At 37.9% G+C, this 19,276-nt stretch overlaps 1 protein-coding gene across 3 annotated transcripts in view; it reads right to left on the minus strand.

Annotated features, from left to right (window-relative positions):
* The window catches only part of LOC150099944 (multidrug resistance-associated protein 1-like), a 491,400-nt gene that overhangs the window by 97,993 nt on the left and 374,131 nt on the right, over positions 1 to 19,276 (minus strand). For all 3 annotated transcript variants that reach the window (XM_090403119.1, XM_090403117.1, XM_090403118.1), the window contains 2 exons: positions 12,802 to 12,910; positions 2,366 to 2,510 (listed from right to left, as the gene is read on the minus strand). In XM_090403119.1, coding sequence (XP_090259245.1) covers positions 2,366 to 2,510; positions 12,802 to 12,910 — 254 coding nt within the window. The remainder of the gene's footprint in view (positions 1 to 2,365; positions 2,511 to 12,801; positions 12,911 to 19,276) is intronic.

Here is a 19,276-nt window from a genome sequence, read left to right on the forward strand (position 1 = left end):
CATCTTGGGATTTTGGATTTACGAAGAGAAACAATTTAAGTGTGCACTCCTTCACTACTGTTGGACAAAATTTGCCATGTGACTGGGAAGCAAAAATAGCTAAATTTCGTTTGTTTCTGAGAGAAAACTTGTGTGGGGGTTGATGCTTGCCACTTTGGGAATATGGATGAGGTTCCCATAAGTTTTGACATTCCTAGTTCTAGGACTCTGAATCTGAAGGGAGCAAAAGAGGTTTCAGTTGTTACAACAGGGCATGAAAGGTCTAACTTTACTGTAGTTCTCTGCGTAACTGCAGATGGTTCCCAACTGCCACTGATGGTGATTTTCAAAAGAAAGACTGTTCCAAAAGGTTGCAATTCCAAAGATATTGTTACTATAATGATAAAGGTTGGATAAATGCCAAGGTTATGAAACTTTTGTTGGAGAATGTGTGGCAAAAGAGAAAAATGTCATTTTTCAACCCAAAATCTTTGTCAGTGTTGGATTCGTGTAGGGCACACATGACAGCAGAAGTTAAAACAATTGTATGTATTCCAAATTGGCAGTCATTCCAGGTGGTTTAACAAAAAACTCCAAGCCCTTGATCTTGCAGTAAATAAACCATTCAAAGACAATTTGCAGGCTAAGTGGAAAGACTGGATGATGAATGGCATCCATGAATATAATAAAACAGGGCAGATGAAAAGAACGTCATATAAAGATATAGTTACGTGGATTGTAGAAAGTTGGGCTGCTGTAAGTGAAAACTGTGTTAGAAATGGTTTCATTAAAGCACAAGGGAATGCAGTGGTGTCCAGTGAATGATTATGAAGCTGAAGAAATGGCAAACGAAATTTTTTTAACGCAATTGATTCTTTCAATATTGAGTCTGATGAATTTTTTGGATTTGAATGGTGTAATGTTCAATAAATATTAAGGAATATTTCTACCTTAGTTTTGTTATTATTCTAAGATCCATGGAGTCACACCCATCTAGGTCCCTTTAGTGATATACAGTTCATCATACTTTGCCTTAAACACATTCAAATTCTTTGCAGATACATTCTCAGGCAATGCATTTCAATCACTCACAACTCTCAAGTGCAAAAAAACCTGCTTTTCCCTCCCCTGCTCACACTCCTTATACAGCTTCAAGGGATGATCTATTGTTCTTCCCCAATATCACACCACTTTATGATAAACCTCTTCAATGTTAATCCTATAGCAACATCTTACCAACTTTTACATCTATCATATCACTCCTCTTCATTTTTTCCCCCAGACTGTAAATTGCATCATCAACTTTTATTCACATTCAACATTCCAGAGATCAGAAATTATTTTGGCTTCTGAACCTTCAAGCTCTTGAAAACCAGGTTACCAAATCTGTGCACATATGTATTAGGCTGCGATTACATAAGCTGCCTAATCGCAGCACATACAATGGGACCAGAATCTAATTATTACAAGTCCTCTGCATCAGATAGAATTTGTCGTGTTATTATTATTATTATTCAGGCCTCCATGGATTCAAAAGACTCATTGTGGGAGGTCCTTTCTAAGAAACACAAGTCTATCAAGACTCATCGAAGGAGGTCCCTCCCAGGAAACACAAAGTTTATCATACCAATCCTTAAATGCATTGACCGTTCTCGCTCTCACCACTCCATCAGGCAAGGCATTCCATGGTTCAACGACCCTCCATGCAAAGAAACCTCTCCTTACCCTCTTCCTCACAGTTTCCTTTCATAAATTCCCTTGTCCTGATTCCTTCCTGCTGTTCAATCAAGTGAAAGAACTCCCCAGTGTCAACCCTGTAAGCACCTCTCAACAGTTTAAAAGTCTCAATCATATCACCTCTCCTATCCACCAAACTCTGCAGTCCACACTCCCTCAGCCGATCCTCATAATTAATAATGTTTGATACTCCTTTGAGTATGTGCAGAGATCAAATTTTTATGCAATACTGAAAAGCATGGTAAATTAAAGTTTTATATAGAACAGTCAATGGTTATTCATGAAATAACCATTTACTATATTAATTTTAGAAATAGGGAATTAAGCACTAACATTAATAATCTACTAGAAAAACTAGTACTAGTGAAAAAAAAATCTTCAGATTCAAGCATTGAGTTTAATTTACTCAAGTCTTTAGATCATCTAGAAAGATGTCAAATATTAATTTTACATAAAAAGGCAATAACAAATGGAGACATCTGATGGGTAGTTATACAATAACTATTTTTTCTGCAAGAGAATTAGAAAGTCAAAGGATTACTAAGTAAATTTTAAAGTGATAATATGAGAGAGAATTAAAAACATTTTAGGAATAAGATAAAAGATAATCATGAGTTATTTTCATTATGTAAAAATGAAACTTATTTACCTCTTCAGAATCCTTTCACGAGGAGTAATATCAAAGAAAGAGATGGGTGCTCTTACTACTCGAAGGAGGAGACATTTATGAAGAGAAGTTGATGCTGAAATTGCTCCAGTAATAATCAGGAAAGCAGTTGTTACCACAAAAATAGCTTCAGGGGATAAAAAAAAATCAAGGATTAATCTGAAATATCACAAACATACACATATTATTCTACATAAACAACAGTTAACTATTGCAAACTTAAACCTTATTATGAGGGTGGTCTGAAAAGTTCTCTGCCTCGACCATAGATGGAAATACTATTGGCAAGATTTTTTTTTTCTAAGTTAGTACATCTGCCATAGGTGTGAGAGCATTGTTGAAAGTGTAAATGAAGGTAGAAATACAGAACGAATGGATGATTTCATTGATAATGAAAATGGTGAGATAAATGCGAGTAGTGAAATTGCCCGTTTGAACGGTGCGATACACAGAGCTAAAAGGCAACTGGAGTGTATGGAAAAATGTGTTGAACGTACCTACAAACAACCAGCGAAAGTCTGTGACAGCAAATAATAGAATGTTCGTAAACGTCAATAAAATGAAGGAGTGAGTGTTGTATGGGGATTCACTATTAAGAGGTGTAATAGTTGAGAGTTTAACGAAGTCGTACCAGCCGGGTGCGAACATAAAGGACGTCAGCGAATCTATTCGACTGCAAAAACAGAGGGTGAAAGTGATGATAATCGTGGCAGGAACAAATGATTTGAAAGGGGACAAAATGGAAATGATAGAGGATGTGAGGGAATTATTTGAGGTAGCAAAAGAGAAGAGTGAGAGAGTTAGGAAGGTGAGCATTTTACTGTGGTATGACAGCAAAGTGTTTAGAAGGAGAGCCATAATTGCCAATGACTATGTGTGGGTTATGCGTGGAGAGTGGTGTGGAATGAGTTTGATGGGCGAAAGGACTTATATAAGATGGATGGGTTACATTTGAATGGAGTTGGTGTACAGAGACTTGAAAAAGTATTGATGAATGATGAGGAAGTGGATGTACAGACTCAGGGAAACTAGATTTATTAAGGGGGGGGGAGTAGATATGCAGACTTTAGGGAGGCAGTTGAGTGTATGAATGAGTATATTATGCCAGAGCGAGTACGAAGGACAACAAATCAGAATGGGGTAGTTAGTATAAGGCATCAAAGTAGGGATGGGACAAATGGGCTTCTGCAATTCATGTATAATAATGCAGGAGTATTAGGAACAAGAAGGAAGAGTTTTTGGCCATAGTTGGCACTTCCAGGCCACAGGTTGTTGGTATTAGTGAAACATGGCTGACAGAAGATAAGGCTAGTGGGATTGAATGCGACGGGTATAGTGTGTTCAGGAGTAACAGGGTGAATAAAAATGGGGGGGGAGTGTTATTGATGATAGCTGATGAGCTTCAGCCAAGGAGTATAGAAGTTGAACTGCAGGATAGAGAAAAGAGCACATTTGAGGCTGTTTGGTGTGAGATAGAATCTAGCAGAACAAAATATACAATTGGGTGCTGCTATAGACCAGGTGATGGAATAGATGGTGGAGATAGTATGCATAGGCAAATAGAAGAAATGAGTGGAAGGAGGGTAATTATTATGGGCAATTTCAATTATGGTAACATTGACTGGAAAGAGGAGAGGGCACGTGGGAGGAAGGAATTGGATTTTATGCGGTTATTAAGAGACAACTATCTACGGCAACATGTAGTGGAAAATATCAAGGGGGCAGAGAGTGCTGGACCTTGTAATTGCAACTGAGAATGTGGCTGTAACGAACATGACCAAGTTGCCACCATTCTCACCAATTTGGTCATTCTCACCAATTTGGTGAGAATGACCATAAAGTCATGACTTGGGAGGTGGCTAAAGAAGTGGAATTTACAATTAAGACAGGGTACATGTGGAATTACTGGGCTGGTAAGTATGACAAGCTTAGGTGTGTGCTTGGCTCAGTGCCATGGCATGTAAAACTGCAAGGGCTGGATGTTGATAGTGCATGGGAGGTGGTTAAGAACTGTTTGCAGGAGGCAATGGTTGACTGTATACCAAGAGTCTGAATAATAAATCAAGTGGGGGTTAAATGGATGAATAACACTATTAAGCTTGAGCTGCAAAAAAAGAAACAATTGTGGAGGGAATTTAAGGAGAAAGGTGACCATCAGGCACCGGAACAGTATAAAGCTCAGGCTAGGATGGTAACAAGGGTGGTAAGAAAAGCAAAAGCAGATTACGAAACGAAATTGGCCATGCAGGCTAAAGAGAATCCCAAACAGTTTTTTCAATATGTTGCAAGTAAAAGGAAAAATGCTCATGGTAGAATGATCTTAAAAAATGCTGAGGGTAGGGAGGTAACCAAATCAGTCGATATTGTGGAATTACTGAGCGAGCACTTTGCAAGAGTATATCATCCAGGTGGTGACTTTGCAGGAATGGAAGAACCAACAGTTTATACTGGAATTGTGATGAATGAAGTAGAGGTAACTAGTCTATTACAGAAACCTCAATGTCAATACATCTGTGGGATTGGATGGTATACCAGCTCGTGTCGTACGTGAAGCGGCTAAAGAATTGTCAGTGCCCTTGACCATTTTGTTTAATTTGAGCCTCGGGTCTAGGTCAGTCCCAAGGGGGTGGAAAGAGGGGAAAATAGTTCAGCTGCACAAAGGTGGTTCCAAGGCTGCTGTTGAAAATTACCGGCCAATCAGCATAATAGGAATCATTATCAAGGTCTTAGAGAAAATAGTTAAGAGGAAAATACAAGATTGGATAGAAGAAAATGGGATACTGTATCAGGGACAGCATGGTTTTGTGAAGGGTAGGTCATGCCTCAGTAACTTGCTTACGTATTATAACACAGTGACGGCTGAACTGGATAAGGGTAATGGGTTTACAGTGATTCTACTGGACCTTGTTAAGGCCTTTGACAGGATACCACATGGAATTCTAATCAGTAAATTGCATAGGGTTGGTAAGATGGATAGGAGGGTGGTTGACAGAGAGATATCAGAGAGTGGTTTACTCAGGAGTAGAGTCCACAAGACAGCCTGTGACTAGTGGTGTGCCACAAGGATCTGTTCTTGGCCCACTGCTGTTTAATTTGTTCATTAATGATATAGGAAAGGATCTGAGAGGAACAGTTCATTCGTTTGCAGATGATGCAAAGTTGGGTTGGGCAATAGTGAATGTAGATGACGTCAAAATTTTGCTGGATTTGGATAGATTGGAGGTCTGGGCTAAGGAGAATGGATGGTTGAAAAGCAAAAGCAGATTACGAAACGAAATTGGCCATGCAGGCTAAAGAGAATCCCAAACAGTTTTTTCAATATGTTGCAAGTAAAAGGAAAAATGCTCATGGTAGAATGATCTTAAAAAATGCTGAGGGTAGGGAGGTAACCAAATCAGTCGATATTGTGGAATTACTGAGCGAGCACTTTGCAAGAGTATATCATCCAGGTGGTGACTTTGCAGGAATGGAAGAACCAACAGTTTATACTGGAATTGTGATGAATGAAGTAGAGGTAACTAGTCTATTACAGAAACCTCAATGTCAATACATCTGTGGGATTGGATGGTATACCAGCTCGTGTCGTACGTGAAGCGGCTAAAGAATTGTCAGTGCCCTTGACCATTTTGTTTAATTTGAGCCTCGGGTCTAGGTCAGTCCCAAGGGGGTGGAAAGAGGGGAAAATAGTTCAGCTGCACAAAGGTGGTTCCAAGGCTGCTGTTGAAAATTACCGGCCAATCAGCATAATAGGAATCATTATCAAGGTCTTAGAGAAAATAGTTAAGAGGAAAATACAAGATTGGATAGAAGAAAATGGGATACTGTATCAGGGACAGCATGGTTTTGTGAAGGGTAGGTCATGCCTCAGTAACTTGCTTACGTATTATAACACAGTGACGGCTGAACTGGATAAGGGTAATGGGTTTACAGTGATTCTACTGGACCTTGTTAAGGCCTTTGACAGGATACCACATGGAATTCTAATCAGTAAATTGCATAGGGTTGGTAAGATGGATAGGAGGGTGGTTGACAGAGAGATATCAGAGAGTGGTTTACTCAGGAGTAGAGTCCACAAGACAGCCTGTGACTAGTGGTGTGCCACAAGGATCTGTTCTTGGCCCACTGCTGTTTAATTTGTTCATTAATGATATAGGAAAGGATCTGAGAGGAACAGTTCATTCGTTTGCAGATGATGCAAAGTTGGGTTGGGCAATAGTGAATGTAGATGACGTCAAAATTTTGCTGGATTTGGATAGATTGGAGGTCTGGGCTAAGGAGAATGGATGTCAATTTAATGTGGCAAAATGTAAGGTTATGCATTTTGGGGTGAAAAGATTGGTGGCAGTTTACTGCATTGGTGGAACTGTGCTCCAGGAAATTGATGAGGCACGAGATTTAGGAGTGTTGGTGGATAAGGAATTGAAATTTAGGGGACACATTGCAAAAGTGGCCAAATCAGCTCATCAAATCACTTGGTTGCTGAAGAACATGTTGACAAGCAGGTTATTGTTCCTCTGTATCGAGCCTTGATAAGACCCCATCTCGACTACTGTGCCCAGATTTGGTCACCTAGGTTTCTTCTTGATAGGGAGGAGGTGGAGAGGATTCAGAGGCGAGTGACCAAGATGATAGCAGGTCTGTGGCATGAACCTTATGAGAACAGGTTGAGGATTTGTGGGTTGCAAAAATTGTTTGATAGGCAGAGGAGGGGAGATATGATTGAGACATTCAAATTACTGAAGGGTTTCTATAAAATTAATTCAGAAGATATTTGTGGGAGGACTAGGGGACATTCATGGAAACTGGGCAAAAGTGTGGTTAGTAAAGGTGTTAGAGCTGGGTTCTTTACTTTTAGAGTAGTGAATGAGTGGAATGCAGTCCCTGAGTCTGTGGTGGATGCTGTGACAATGAATGAGTTTAAGGCGAGGTATGATAGATACTGAATGAATGTCGAATAGTTGTGATGATGAATATGCTTTGGGGTCTCCCTCGATGAGTCTAATGACTCCCTGGAGTTGCCCGTAATAATAATAAACATCCATGTGAAATTGCAAGTCATTCTATCAAGTACTTTGGGTTTATACAGCTGTCTAAAGCAAAAGGGTGTCTGTATCCCTTGGTGAAAAATTGATAAATGAATAAAATTGAGTATTGTGCAGTCAATGAATTTCTTTTGATATTAAACCTTCTTTGTAAAAGAAGGTTTAATATCAAAAGAAATTCATTAGAAGTTCATAAAAGTTTATGGGCACTCTTCTGCTTCGTTTGACAATTAAGAAATGAGCTGCTGAGTTTAAACGTGCCCATACCAGCCTTGAAGATGATAGATGATCCACGTGAAGGATATCCAAAAAGTAACAACACCAGAAATCAATGCATGATATGGTATTGGATGACCAATGAGTCGAAGTGCATGAAATTGCTGAGACTATAAGCATTTCAAAATGAACATGTAGGATATTTAGAATGAAGAATTGCAAAGGAAAAAACTTTGTGCAAGTTGGGTGGTGTGCTTGCTCACAGCAGATCAAAAACACACTCATGAAAATCTCTGAACAGTGCATGGAGCATTTTAACAAGAATAAAACTGATTTTGTGTCTATTTATTGCTATGAATTGGATTCACCATTACATACCAGTATCCAAACAGCAGTCAAAATGGTAGACAGAAGCCAGTTGTTCAGCACCAAAGAAGATAAATTTGGTTTCATCAGCAGGAAAGGTCATGACATCAGTGTTTTGGGATGCTAAAGGCATTGTTTAATTATCCTAAAAAAGGTAAAACAATAACTGGGGAATATTATTCCGATCTTTTAACCACAGTAGACGAAAAAATTAGTGAGAAAAGACCAGGTTTGCAGAAGAAAAAAAGTTATCCTTCATCAGGACAATGCACTTGCTCACAAAAGTGTTTTGGTAATGGGAAAATTAAGGGATCTGCACTATGAATTGTTGGAACATCCACCCTATTCCCCGATTTGGCTCCCTGACTTCTATCTCTTCCCAAAACCAAAACTGCTAATCAGAATTTTTCTTTGAATCAAGAGGTGATTGCAGCTGTAGAAGGGATTTTTGCAGATCTTGCTGAGAACCACTATAGGGATGAGATAATAGCGCTGGAGCATTGCTGGAATAAATGTCTTAGTGTTAAGGGAGATTATGTTGAAAAATAAAAATTTTTCGATTATAAATTCGTTTTTTTCATTGTTAAGCCGAGAACTCTTCAGACCACCCTTGTATAAGTATCTCCATGCAGTCACTCATCGTGGGAGACCCACACTTAACCATTACACATACAATATCTATCATACTTTGCTGGCCTGGTTGGCCGAGTGGTTAGCGTATCTGCTTTCCAGCCAAAAGGCTGAGGGTTCGAATCCTGCCGTGGGCATGGATGTTTGTGCTTGTCTAAAAATACTGGTGGTAATAAGGTATAAGGTAATAGTAATAAGGGGATGGAATTTCTAGAATTCTTGAAGGACAAATGTCTTAGGCAACAAGTAATAGAGGGAAAGGGTTCAAGAGTTTTGAATTTGGTCATAGCATCAAAAGAGCTGATTATACAACAATAGTATAATCTTTGATGGACAGCATGGATTTGCTAAAGGGAGGTCGTGTTTTAGTAATCTACTTACTTATTACAATAAAGTGACTGCTTCCTTGGACAGAGAAGGATACACAGTAATATACTTGGATTTTGCAAAAGCTTTTGATAGAGTACCTCATGATAAGTTGACAGTCAAACTAGAGCAGATGGGGTTGGATATTAGATTAGTGCATTGGATTGGAGACTGGCTATCTGATAGGTATCAACAAGTTGTGTATGGGGGTGCAATATCCAGGAAAAGGAAAGTCACTAGTGGAGTGCCTCAGGGATCTGTTTTAGGGCCATTACTATTTAACTTGTATATTAATGATATTGGCGAAGATTTGGATCGAGATATTCAGTTGTTTGCAGATGATGCAAAGTTGGGACGAACCATAAAGAGTAGTGAAGATGTTGTGGCCTTGCAAGAAGACTTGAATAAATTGAGTGATTGGGCAAGCAAATGGGGATGTGAGTTCAATGTTGCAAAATGTAAGGTTTTAAAATTTGGAAAACAAAGATGGGATGCAGAATTTATGCTTGGTGAGAATATATTGTTGGAAGTAGAGGAAATAAGAGATCTGGGAGTGATAGTGGATAAGGATCTAAAATTTAGGGGACACATCGCCAAAATTGTGAAGACAACACAAAGACTTCTGGGAATGATGAGGAAGACACTGACGTGTAGAAGTAGAGAGATTCTTGTTCCATTGTATAAGGCTACACATGGACTATTGTGCCCAGATTTGGTCACCTGGTTTTCAGAAGGATGAAGAGATGTTGGAAAGGGTCCAAAGGCGACTGACTAAGGTAGTTTCTGACCTCTGGAATGTCGAGTATGAGGAAAGACTGAAAAGATGTAATTTGCTGAGTCTAGTGGAGAGAAGGAAGAGGGGAGATATGATAGAGACCTATAAGTTGGTAAGGGGTTGTTATAGGATCAATGGTGGAGAAGTTCTACAGAGAATAGTGGGAGATCAGGGGAGAACCAGAGGTCATCCCTGGAAACTGTATAAAGAGGGTGTGAGTAGGGGGGGTGAGAGGCAGGTTTTTTTCGTGCAGAGTTGTGAATGATTGGAATGCCTTGCCTGAGAGTGTGGTGTCTGCAAGCAGTTTGAATGTGTTTAAGACCCAGTATGATGAGATGTGTGTGAGATAAAAGGACCTCATAGATGAGTCTTTGACTCCATGAGGTCTTGTTTAATAATAATAATAATAAAAGTGAGATGACATCTCTCCCACCAGCTGGAGAGTGACCATGTGGTTTTGACTTGGAAGATGAATAGACATGCAGGTGAATCAAAGAAAATGGAACATATGTGGAATTATAAGGCAGGTGATTATAATAGTCTTAGGTATCAACTATGAGCAGTTCCATGGAGAGCAGAATTGGAAGGACAGGATATCATTAGTGCTTGGGAAATGAGGGAATATTTGTTAGCAGCAACAGTAAGCTGCATTCCAAGAGTGAAGAAGCAGACACAATTTGGTGTAAAGTGGATGACAAACAATATCAAACGGGAACTGCAGTTGAAAAAGAATTATGGAAGAGATAAGGAAAGGGGTGGAGGGCAGATACATGAAGAATATAAGATGCAGGCAGGAGAGTGACTAGTATGGTGAGGAAGGCAAAACTAGAATATGAGAAGAGATTGGCATTAAGATCCAGAGAAAATCCTAGAAATTTTTTTAGCTATGTGGAGAGGAGGAGGAGAAATGATTGTGGAAGAATGACATTGCATGATAAAAATGGGAATAGAGTGACTAATGCAGAGGACATAGTAGAGTTGTTCAATGAACAATTTATTGGAGTATTTCATCTGGCAGAAGGTTTTAATACTAGAGGGATAGGGTATGTTCAGGGTTTAGAGGGACAAGAGGAGAGCATGTTCCAAATACTGAGTACTCTGGATATCAGTAAAGCTGTGGGACTGGATGGTATTTCTCCATGGATTTTGAGAGAATGTGCTAAAGAACTGACAGCTTCATTGACCTGGCTCTTCAATAAAAGTCTGGCTGTGGGAGAGGTACCCAAGGAATGTAAGTCAGGTAAGATGGTGCCGCTGCACAAGAGCAGTAGCAGACTGGAAGTTTCTCATTATAGGCCAGTTTGTGTGTCATCAATAGTTGTTAAGGTCTTAGAGAAATTAGTGAGGGGACTATATACAGTGTTGGGCAGATGAGGGTAATGTTATCTGTGAGAATCAACATGGGTTTGTTAAGGGACACTCTTGCTTTAGTAAGATGGTTGCCTTTTATAATAAAGTGACAAGAGCAGTTGATGAGGGAAAAAGGCATATACTGTCATTTTTTTGGATTTTGAAAAGGTGTTTAAATATCAGCTTATCACATGATAAGCTGATATCTAAGTTGCAGGCACATGAGTTTAAATGTCGAGTTAGTCAAATGGATTCAGGATTGGCTGTCTGATAGGTATCAGAGAGTTGTGTATGATGGGGCAATATGAAGGAAGTAGAAGGTTACAAGTGGGGTTCCACGGGACCCAATACTGGGACCTGTATTGTTCAACTGTTATATCAATGACATTGTCAATGGATTGCAAGGGGGATATTCAGTTGTTTGCAGATGATGTGAAGCTGGGAAGGTTATCAATAATAGTGCAGATGTGGCAGCTCTGCAAGAGGATTTGAATAAATTAGACAGATAGGCAAATGAACAGGCGGTATCAGTTTAATGCAGCAAAATGTAAAGTCTTGAAGTTTGGGATCCATTGATGGGAGGATGCATACTTGATTGGAGGAGCTATACTGGAGGAAGTATGGGAGACAAGAGATCTGGGGGTGATTATTGATAGAAAACTGAAATTTAGGGAGCATATTGCAAAAGTGGTGAAGGTAACCCAGAGGATTGCTGCAATACTGATAAGGATGCTGCCCTGCAGAGATAAGTTATCATTCTATTGTATAAGACTGATCTAACCACACTTAGACTATTGTTCTCAAATTTAGTCCCTAGGATTTGAAGAGAATAAATTATCTGTGGAAAGGGTATAGAGGCAGATAACAAAGATAGTTTCAGATCTGTACAATGTCAGTTACGAGGATCAACTGAGAGAATGTGGACTGCAAAGTTTGGTGGATAGAAGGAGAGATGATGTGACTGAGACTTTTAAACTGTTGAGAGGCAGTTGCAGAGTAGGCATTGGGGAGTTTTTGCTTGGTGGAATGGCAGGAAGGAGCAATGACAAGGAGCCATCCCTGGAAGTTATGAAAGGAAGCTGTGAGCAAGAGGGTGAGGAATGGTTTCTTTGCATGGAGAGTGGTTGAACTGTGGAATGCATTGCATGATAGAGTGGTAAGATAGACAGTTTCCTAAGAAGGACCTCCCATGATGAGTCTTGACTTCATGGAGGCCTGAATAATAACAAACTATATTACATAATTTTGAACCATACTCTAAAAACCAAACACAGAATTTTTTCAATTTACTTCAGGCCAATACGAGTGGTTGGGTACACTTGTCACTTAGGTACCATGTTAGTTAAAGGTTAAGAATGGAGAAGAGATTCCAATTTCTGGAATTGTAAATCAGAGTATAATATTTTGTAATAGTCTCTTCCAGTTTACCCCCCCCCACACACACACACCCATCAGAAGTTTTCTTTAAATGATCAAATTCTAGAAAATGGTAAGGAATTGTTAACTATCTGCTTCAGTTAAACCGAATATTTAAAAACATTTGCACCTGCTCATTAGATATGTGATAAGAAAAAACAAATTCCAATGAGAGATGTTAATCTCTGAAAAATTAAATTTCATAGATTCACATATCTTTTCCAAATTATATACATTTTAACCACATGTAAATCTACCTTGTGCTGCTACAAAGCCAGCATAAACTCCAACTCTCATGTCTCTTTCAGTAGAATTGTTTGCAGAAGTATCCATGCTCCAGTAACTCAGCCAAATTCCAGAACCAACCTAAATATAAATATATGCATTTTTGAAAATTATGGAGACAACTACCGTGTTTGAATAAAAATTGTAGTTTAATATAACTAAAATCTACATTCGACATTTCGACCTTTATGTCATGGTCATCTTCTGGAGCATACAACTATACACAGGAAACAAGCTACACTACAATCAAACTGGTTTGTTAAAGACACTGGCCAACTGATACAACAATTGTTGGCCTGACCTCTGGTGGGACAAAAAAAATAATAAAAATAAATAAATAAATAAAAAAGTATACATCAACGCTAAAGTCCTATTATTAGTGTTATCTGTTGGTTGTAAAAATGCATTGGGCACAACAACAAGTATCTATCTCTATATATTACATCATGTACACATTCCAGCCAGTTGGTATGCGAGTCGTGACTTATGCTGGATCTTACATATTAGGTAGGCTGAATGGGTGCCATCCAGATCCTTGGAATTTTCATGCCATCTTTGTTGTTGATATTTGGGTGGTTTATGAGGATTCCTTAAATTTCCTTTCGTACCAGGTTTTTGTGCGGTGTAAAGAGCAGGTGCTTTACCAGTTGATTTGGTGTAAGGTGTTGAGTGCATGGTCTGAGAGGCCTGCTTCACCATAATGGTTATATTTAATGCGTGTAATGTGTACTTTCTTGCATATAGGGATAGAAAAAAAGATTAACAGAATATGAAATAATTATTTCTCACTGCATTTTGCACCAAGAAATTGTTCCACTGATGATTAAAATTGTAAATTTTATTACATCTTGAGGACTGAATCATAGCGAATTTAAGGAATTTGTGAGACAGAGATATGGAAGCGAATGTGGCAATATCCTTTTTAACACCAAGGTTTAATGGCCAAGTCGCGACAGAATGTTTAAGCATGTGTACGATTTGAAGAGGGAAATTCAGTTATTCTTGGAGATGAAAGACAACCAATTTCCAGAATTTAATGACAAGGACTGGATGTGCAATTTTGCATTGACATTACTCAATATTTGAATGAATTAAATTTAAAGGACAACCTTCAAGGACATAACTTATTAATGAAATGTTCAATAAAATAAAAGCCTTTGAAAATAAACTAAAATTTGGAATTGGCAACTGGAATCTAATATGGCTCATTTTCCAATTTTGAGAGAAGAAAATCTGCCTGAAATGAAAAAATATGCAGAAGAAATACATAGACTACAAGAAGAATTCAGTTTGCAGTTCAAAAACTTACACAAAAATGAAACTAATTTTGATATTTTCTTATCACCCTAGACATTGAAAGGGTTCCTGAAGAATTTCAAATGGAAATAATTGATTTGCAAAGCAACACTGAACTAAGAAATAAGTTTCAAAATGTTAGTCTTATAGACTTTTATAAGAATTACTTTTCAACTGATAGATTTCCCATTGCTGGTTACCCATTACAGGCAAATAAGTTTATTTGGTAGTACTTGTCTATGTGAACACCTCTTTCTGAAAAATGATAATTTAAAAAAAAAATGATTGTTTAAATCACCTTGATGACTAATGAAGAAATTTTTTTTTTTATTAGGGTTGCAATTTCAAACATGCCTCCTAATATTGAAAAGCTTGTTGATAAGCAGAACCAAATATCTCATTAATTAAATTTCAGCAGCTATTTAATTTTTGATTAAAAAAAATTATGTATACTTGTGTATATATTGAAAGTATTACAAATAAAAAATGTAAATCAAATTAAAAAACTTTTAAGTCTGTCAAAAATAACAAATTGCACCCCATAAATTAATTTTTTTTTGTTTAATATATGTAGGCTGTTCAATAAAACACTATGAATGTCAACTTATTTACAATATTAAAAATAAAATGCCCAACACTGTTAACATCACAGAGACAGTTAAAACATGCAGCACTCAACCAAAATTGAAAATAGTAAACTGAAATCAAATGAAAACTTCACAAAAATTCTCCTTGTTCGGATTAATTTGTTTGCTACTATACATTAGTGCTATGGATAGAAATGTGGTACTTTTCCAAAGTGAAAAAGGCAGCAGTCCCACACTCAATGAAAATTATCTGTCACTGAAATCCAATGAAGTAAGTTTCATCTGCATCCAAGTTCCATGGTTGAGTCTCCTAGTTAGGACAGGTATTTCATACAGTTGACTTGCCATTCTGATTGCAACCTGCTAAGGGCAGATGCATTGTGTATACAGTTTGCAAGACTAATTTGTCCGTTTGTAAAAAGGAAAAACAGATGTCCAAAGCTAATAATGAAATTTCTTTAGTTAAATTACAAAGCCAATATTTTACCTTGGTCACAAAGGCAAGAGAATGTGTACACAGGCATATCAGTAGGAAGGCAAACACAGACTGACTGTAAGATGCAGACCCCCCATAGTTCTAATTGACACCCCTCTAAAGGTACAGTGATACACTTACTGAAGTGTCTCAAAATTAAGGTCTCCCAGATTTTTGGTAATGTTAAGCAACCAGGTTTGTTTGGGGAATGTTTCAGTGCTATGGTAGATTCCAGAAATAATATTTCAATCATTAAATACTAGAAATAATAGATTTAAATTTGCTTCTGTATAGGAGCAAGGTTTTTCCATTAGATCTTGTGATCTGTATCCATGGCATGGTTGATTGTAGATGGACAATTTCTGTGTTCTTCTAGATGGGTATTTATTATTACATGATGCCTCCAAAGAGGCCATAGACTAATCGATAGACCATACCTACTCCACAACTCTAGATCTCCATTTAATCCAACTACACCAATTCTATTTACTGCCTACTACCACTAGTATCTTTTGTCTGTAAACTGTATTCTAAAGGCCAATATGTCTGTATGTGGGATGAAAAACCCAAGTTCCAAGGAAAAAAAAATCTCTTTCCATATGAGATTAGATAACTCTCCTTCAATTGAAAAATCCCATAAAGATTCCTCTCATGAACAGAATCACACTTGGTCCTTTTGCAATCAAAGGGTGCAATGTACTGTCATTCTTCCAAGTGTGCAACAGAGACTGCAGTTCCTGTTTGTCTACTTACCTGAAGATCCTCTTCAACATCTTAAGGTACACAATATCCCTTGGTCCAGCAAGATTAGTGGATAAGAACTGAAGAAGATCTATGTTCAACTTTTTAAGAATGTACAATTTTTTCTGAAGTGCTTCAGATGTAAAGAATAGCAATGGATTTTGTTTGTTCTGTTTTTGGAGAAGGAAGGGACTGGGCACATGGGAATAGTAATGTTGATTGTGGCTAAATCATGTATCCCAAATAACTGATTTGAGAGGAGAGGCTAGTGTAGTCTAAGCAGATGGTTCTAGATCCATTTCTTAAGGTTTCTAATAACACCATACTGCTTGGAGGTGGTGGTGGTGTGGATGGAAAAGAGGTGAATGTACCTTCTAATGTGCATGGATTCATTTGTTAGCTGGGTAATTAGTATCAAGGAAGGTCAGTTTGTTTCAATGGGGGAAATGGATCCTCAGGTGTTGGTTGTTCAGGTGTGTTAAACCTTTAACTTATCCCTGCTATGTGGCCAAATGAAGGACATGTCAATATAGTTCCTAGTTATATTGGCCTTGTAAGGGGCAGAGTTTACAGGCATGTTTTCAAACTGTTTCATATAAAGACTGGAATGGAGAGGAAAGAAGGATGGACCATAGCTATGCCTTCAATCTGCTTGTAGACTTTTCCCCTTCCAGGTAAAACAGCTACAGGCAGAGTGCATGACCAAGGTGAATAAAGCTGAAGGACAGGGAATTCTGAGGCTATCAAAACTGACCGTTGTTATGTCTCTGTATTTTCGTTTCCTTTTTTAGAATACGTATTTAGTATGATACAATTTTGATCCAGCTCTCTTTATCCTTCTACCTTAATTTTATATCTTTCTCCTTAATATATAACCCGGTTTGGCTCCTAGGGATATTTCCTCTTCAGAAACTGGCAAATTTATATTTTAACTGCACCAACCAGCTTCCTATAACAAGAACATAATTCATGCTCAGGGAAATATTCCTAGGTTTTAGGCATATACGTTAATCTAGAATTCACACGCGAGTATATAGATCTCGGTACCTTGCAGTCGTGACCTAATTGCAATTATATAATTATCTAAACTCCTTCTCACTATTTGGTTCTATTTTCACATGTGGTAGTTTGACACCTCGAATTCAGGCAAGACTCAGGTTCAAGTAACAACATGTTTATTAATGCTAAAAGACAGGTACATTAAATCTTGTATTAAGTTGTCAAAACTTCTGAATTGCTAGCTAAGTGAATGTCTTATGCTAAGCTATACAAACTGTTCAATACTGATCTAACCTTCTTACATAAACTAAACTGACATGCAAAATAATGTAATACAAATGGATAATTAAACAATGTCACACTCAAGTCGAGTTCCTTCATTCACATATACTTTAAATAGATATTTCACAACTCATTTATCTCTTAGTTAAATTTACTCAATTAACAAAGGGTTTTCACTACTTCAATCATATACAAGTTAGAGATTTATCCTATACAATTCTTTGTCTAATAGATTGGCTGTATTAATTACTCTATCCTGTCAAAGTTTTCTAAAACGTCCTCAGTCTTGCTTTATCAAGACACAAATTCTACCTTCAATCTCAAGATATAAAACAAAAGGATCTTTACTTTACCAAGTCCCTCCGAAGGTCTATTAGCTGCCATGTGTTGCTCAGGTCATCCTTCATCTTGGCTGGTTCTGGGTCAGGTCTCGTGACCGAGTTGTTCCATTCTCTGCTACCGGACACAAATCAGGAAATGGCTGGAACTGCAAGCCTTCTCCATTCGCTCGGGTGGGTCATTCAGCGTTTGGCACTATTCTGCATGAGCTGTTGACTCTCATATGGATCTCTGCGGAATACCTCTCAGCGCAAGTCACGAATACAGCAAGCTGTCCATCGGCATAGCACCCTCGGCTTGTCCTATCTCCCTTCACTCGTTGAGAGTTCGATCTCCAAAATTCCAGAAGAAACAGAAAAAAGCCTACAGATTGGTGCGTCTTGCCTTAAATATTCTTTCTCTGTGTTCTTTTTTCGCACGTTCCATAACTTACATCGCCCTTAGGTTGATCCATTGCTTTCCCTCCTTGCTATTAGGTGCTGTTTGAGGAACGGTGCTTATGTCAGCCTTCCCTGTAAGCTGCAGCCTTCGGCATTACGACAGGCACTTGTAGCTTAGATGTGACCGTTGATCCTATTAGTCATTTCTTACCTGTGACTTATGATTTTTGATAGCTTAATACATAAATTAAGCCATTATTCCTTTACATGAAATGCTAATCTGACATAATTTTTGATTTTAGCTTTCCTTTTGACAATAAATAATTCCAATACATTACACACTGATATACACTTTCACATACAACTTAGGTGTTTCTTACCTTCTGCTGGTAAGCAGTTATTATGCAAATTTCTTTGATATTTTGTAAGGTACATGTTAGATCCTGAATGAATAACTTGTCAAGAAGTTCTCCATTCAGTATCTAACACTGTGTCAGAATTGGAGAAATTCTTCTTTTTTTTTTTTTTTTTTTTACATAGGCAAAAAGTGCAGCCAGTAATGAAAGAACTGTCAGGCCACTAAATAGAGGAACCAGTATTATCTACCATAGATTACAAGGGTATGTTTTTTTTTTTTTTTTTTCTTTTTTTTTTTGATAACCCATAAATCCAAGGAAACTGAGGATTATATAGTTTAATTTTTGAATAGCTTTTAGGACAGGATATAATTAATAATATGAGAATTTTGCATTTGCAGAGGGCCAGCATCAATTGGGAGGCATGTTGAATGGTCTCTGAGCAAGATTTTTCTTTGTTTCATCATATTTAGAGTGATTAAGTATTACAGTAATGCTATTCTCATCAGTCAGAACCAGAATGATATTCTGGTTCTGAAAGCCCCCCCTCCCCCAAATCCGTTTTTTTCTCTATTATTACGGGCGACTCCGGGAAGTACTTAGACTCATCGAGGAAGGAACTAAACATGTCCACACAACTATACGACATTCTCATAGTATCTATCATACCCTGCCTTGAACTCACTCACTGTCATAGCACGCACAACAAATCTAGCAGCTTATTCCACTCATTTACTACTCTAAAAGTAAAGAACCTAGCTCTGACACCCTTGCTAACCACACTCTTTCCCAGCTTCCATAGATGTCCTCTAGTTCTCCCACCACCAGTTCTGATCTCAAAAATACCTTCTGAATTAATCCTATACAAACTTTTCAGCAATTTGAATGTCTCAATCATATCTCACCTTTTCTGCCTATCAATCAATTTCTGCACCCCACAAATCTTCAACCTGTTCTCATAAGGTTCATTCCATAGACCTGCTATCATCTTG

The sequence above is a fragment of the Typopeltis vanoorti genome, chromosome 13 (assembly GCF_054136105.1).
Source record: "Typopeltis vanoorti isolate ZY-2024b chromosome 13, IOZ_Tvanoo_1.0, whole genome shotgun sequence".
In the NCBI taxonomy this organism is placed as follows: Eukaryota; Metazoa; Arthropoda; class Arachnida; order Uropygi; family Thelyphonidae; genus Typopeltis; species Typopeltis vanoorti.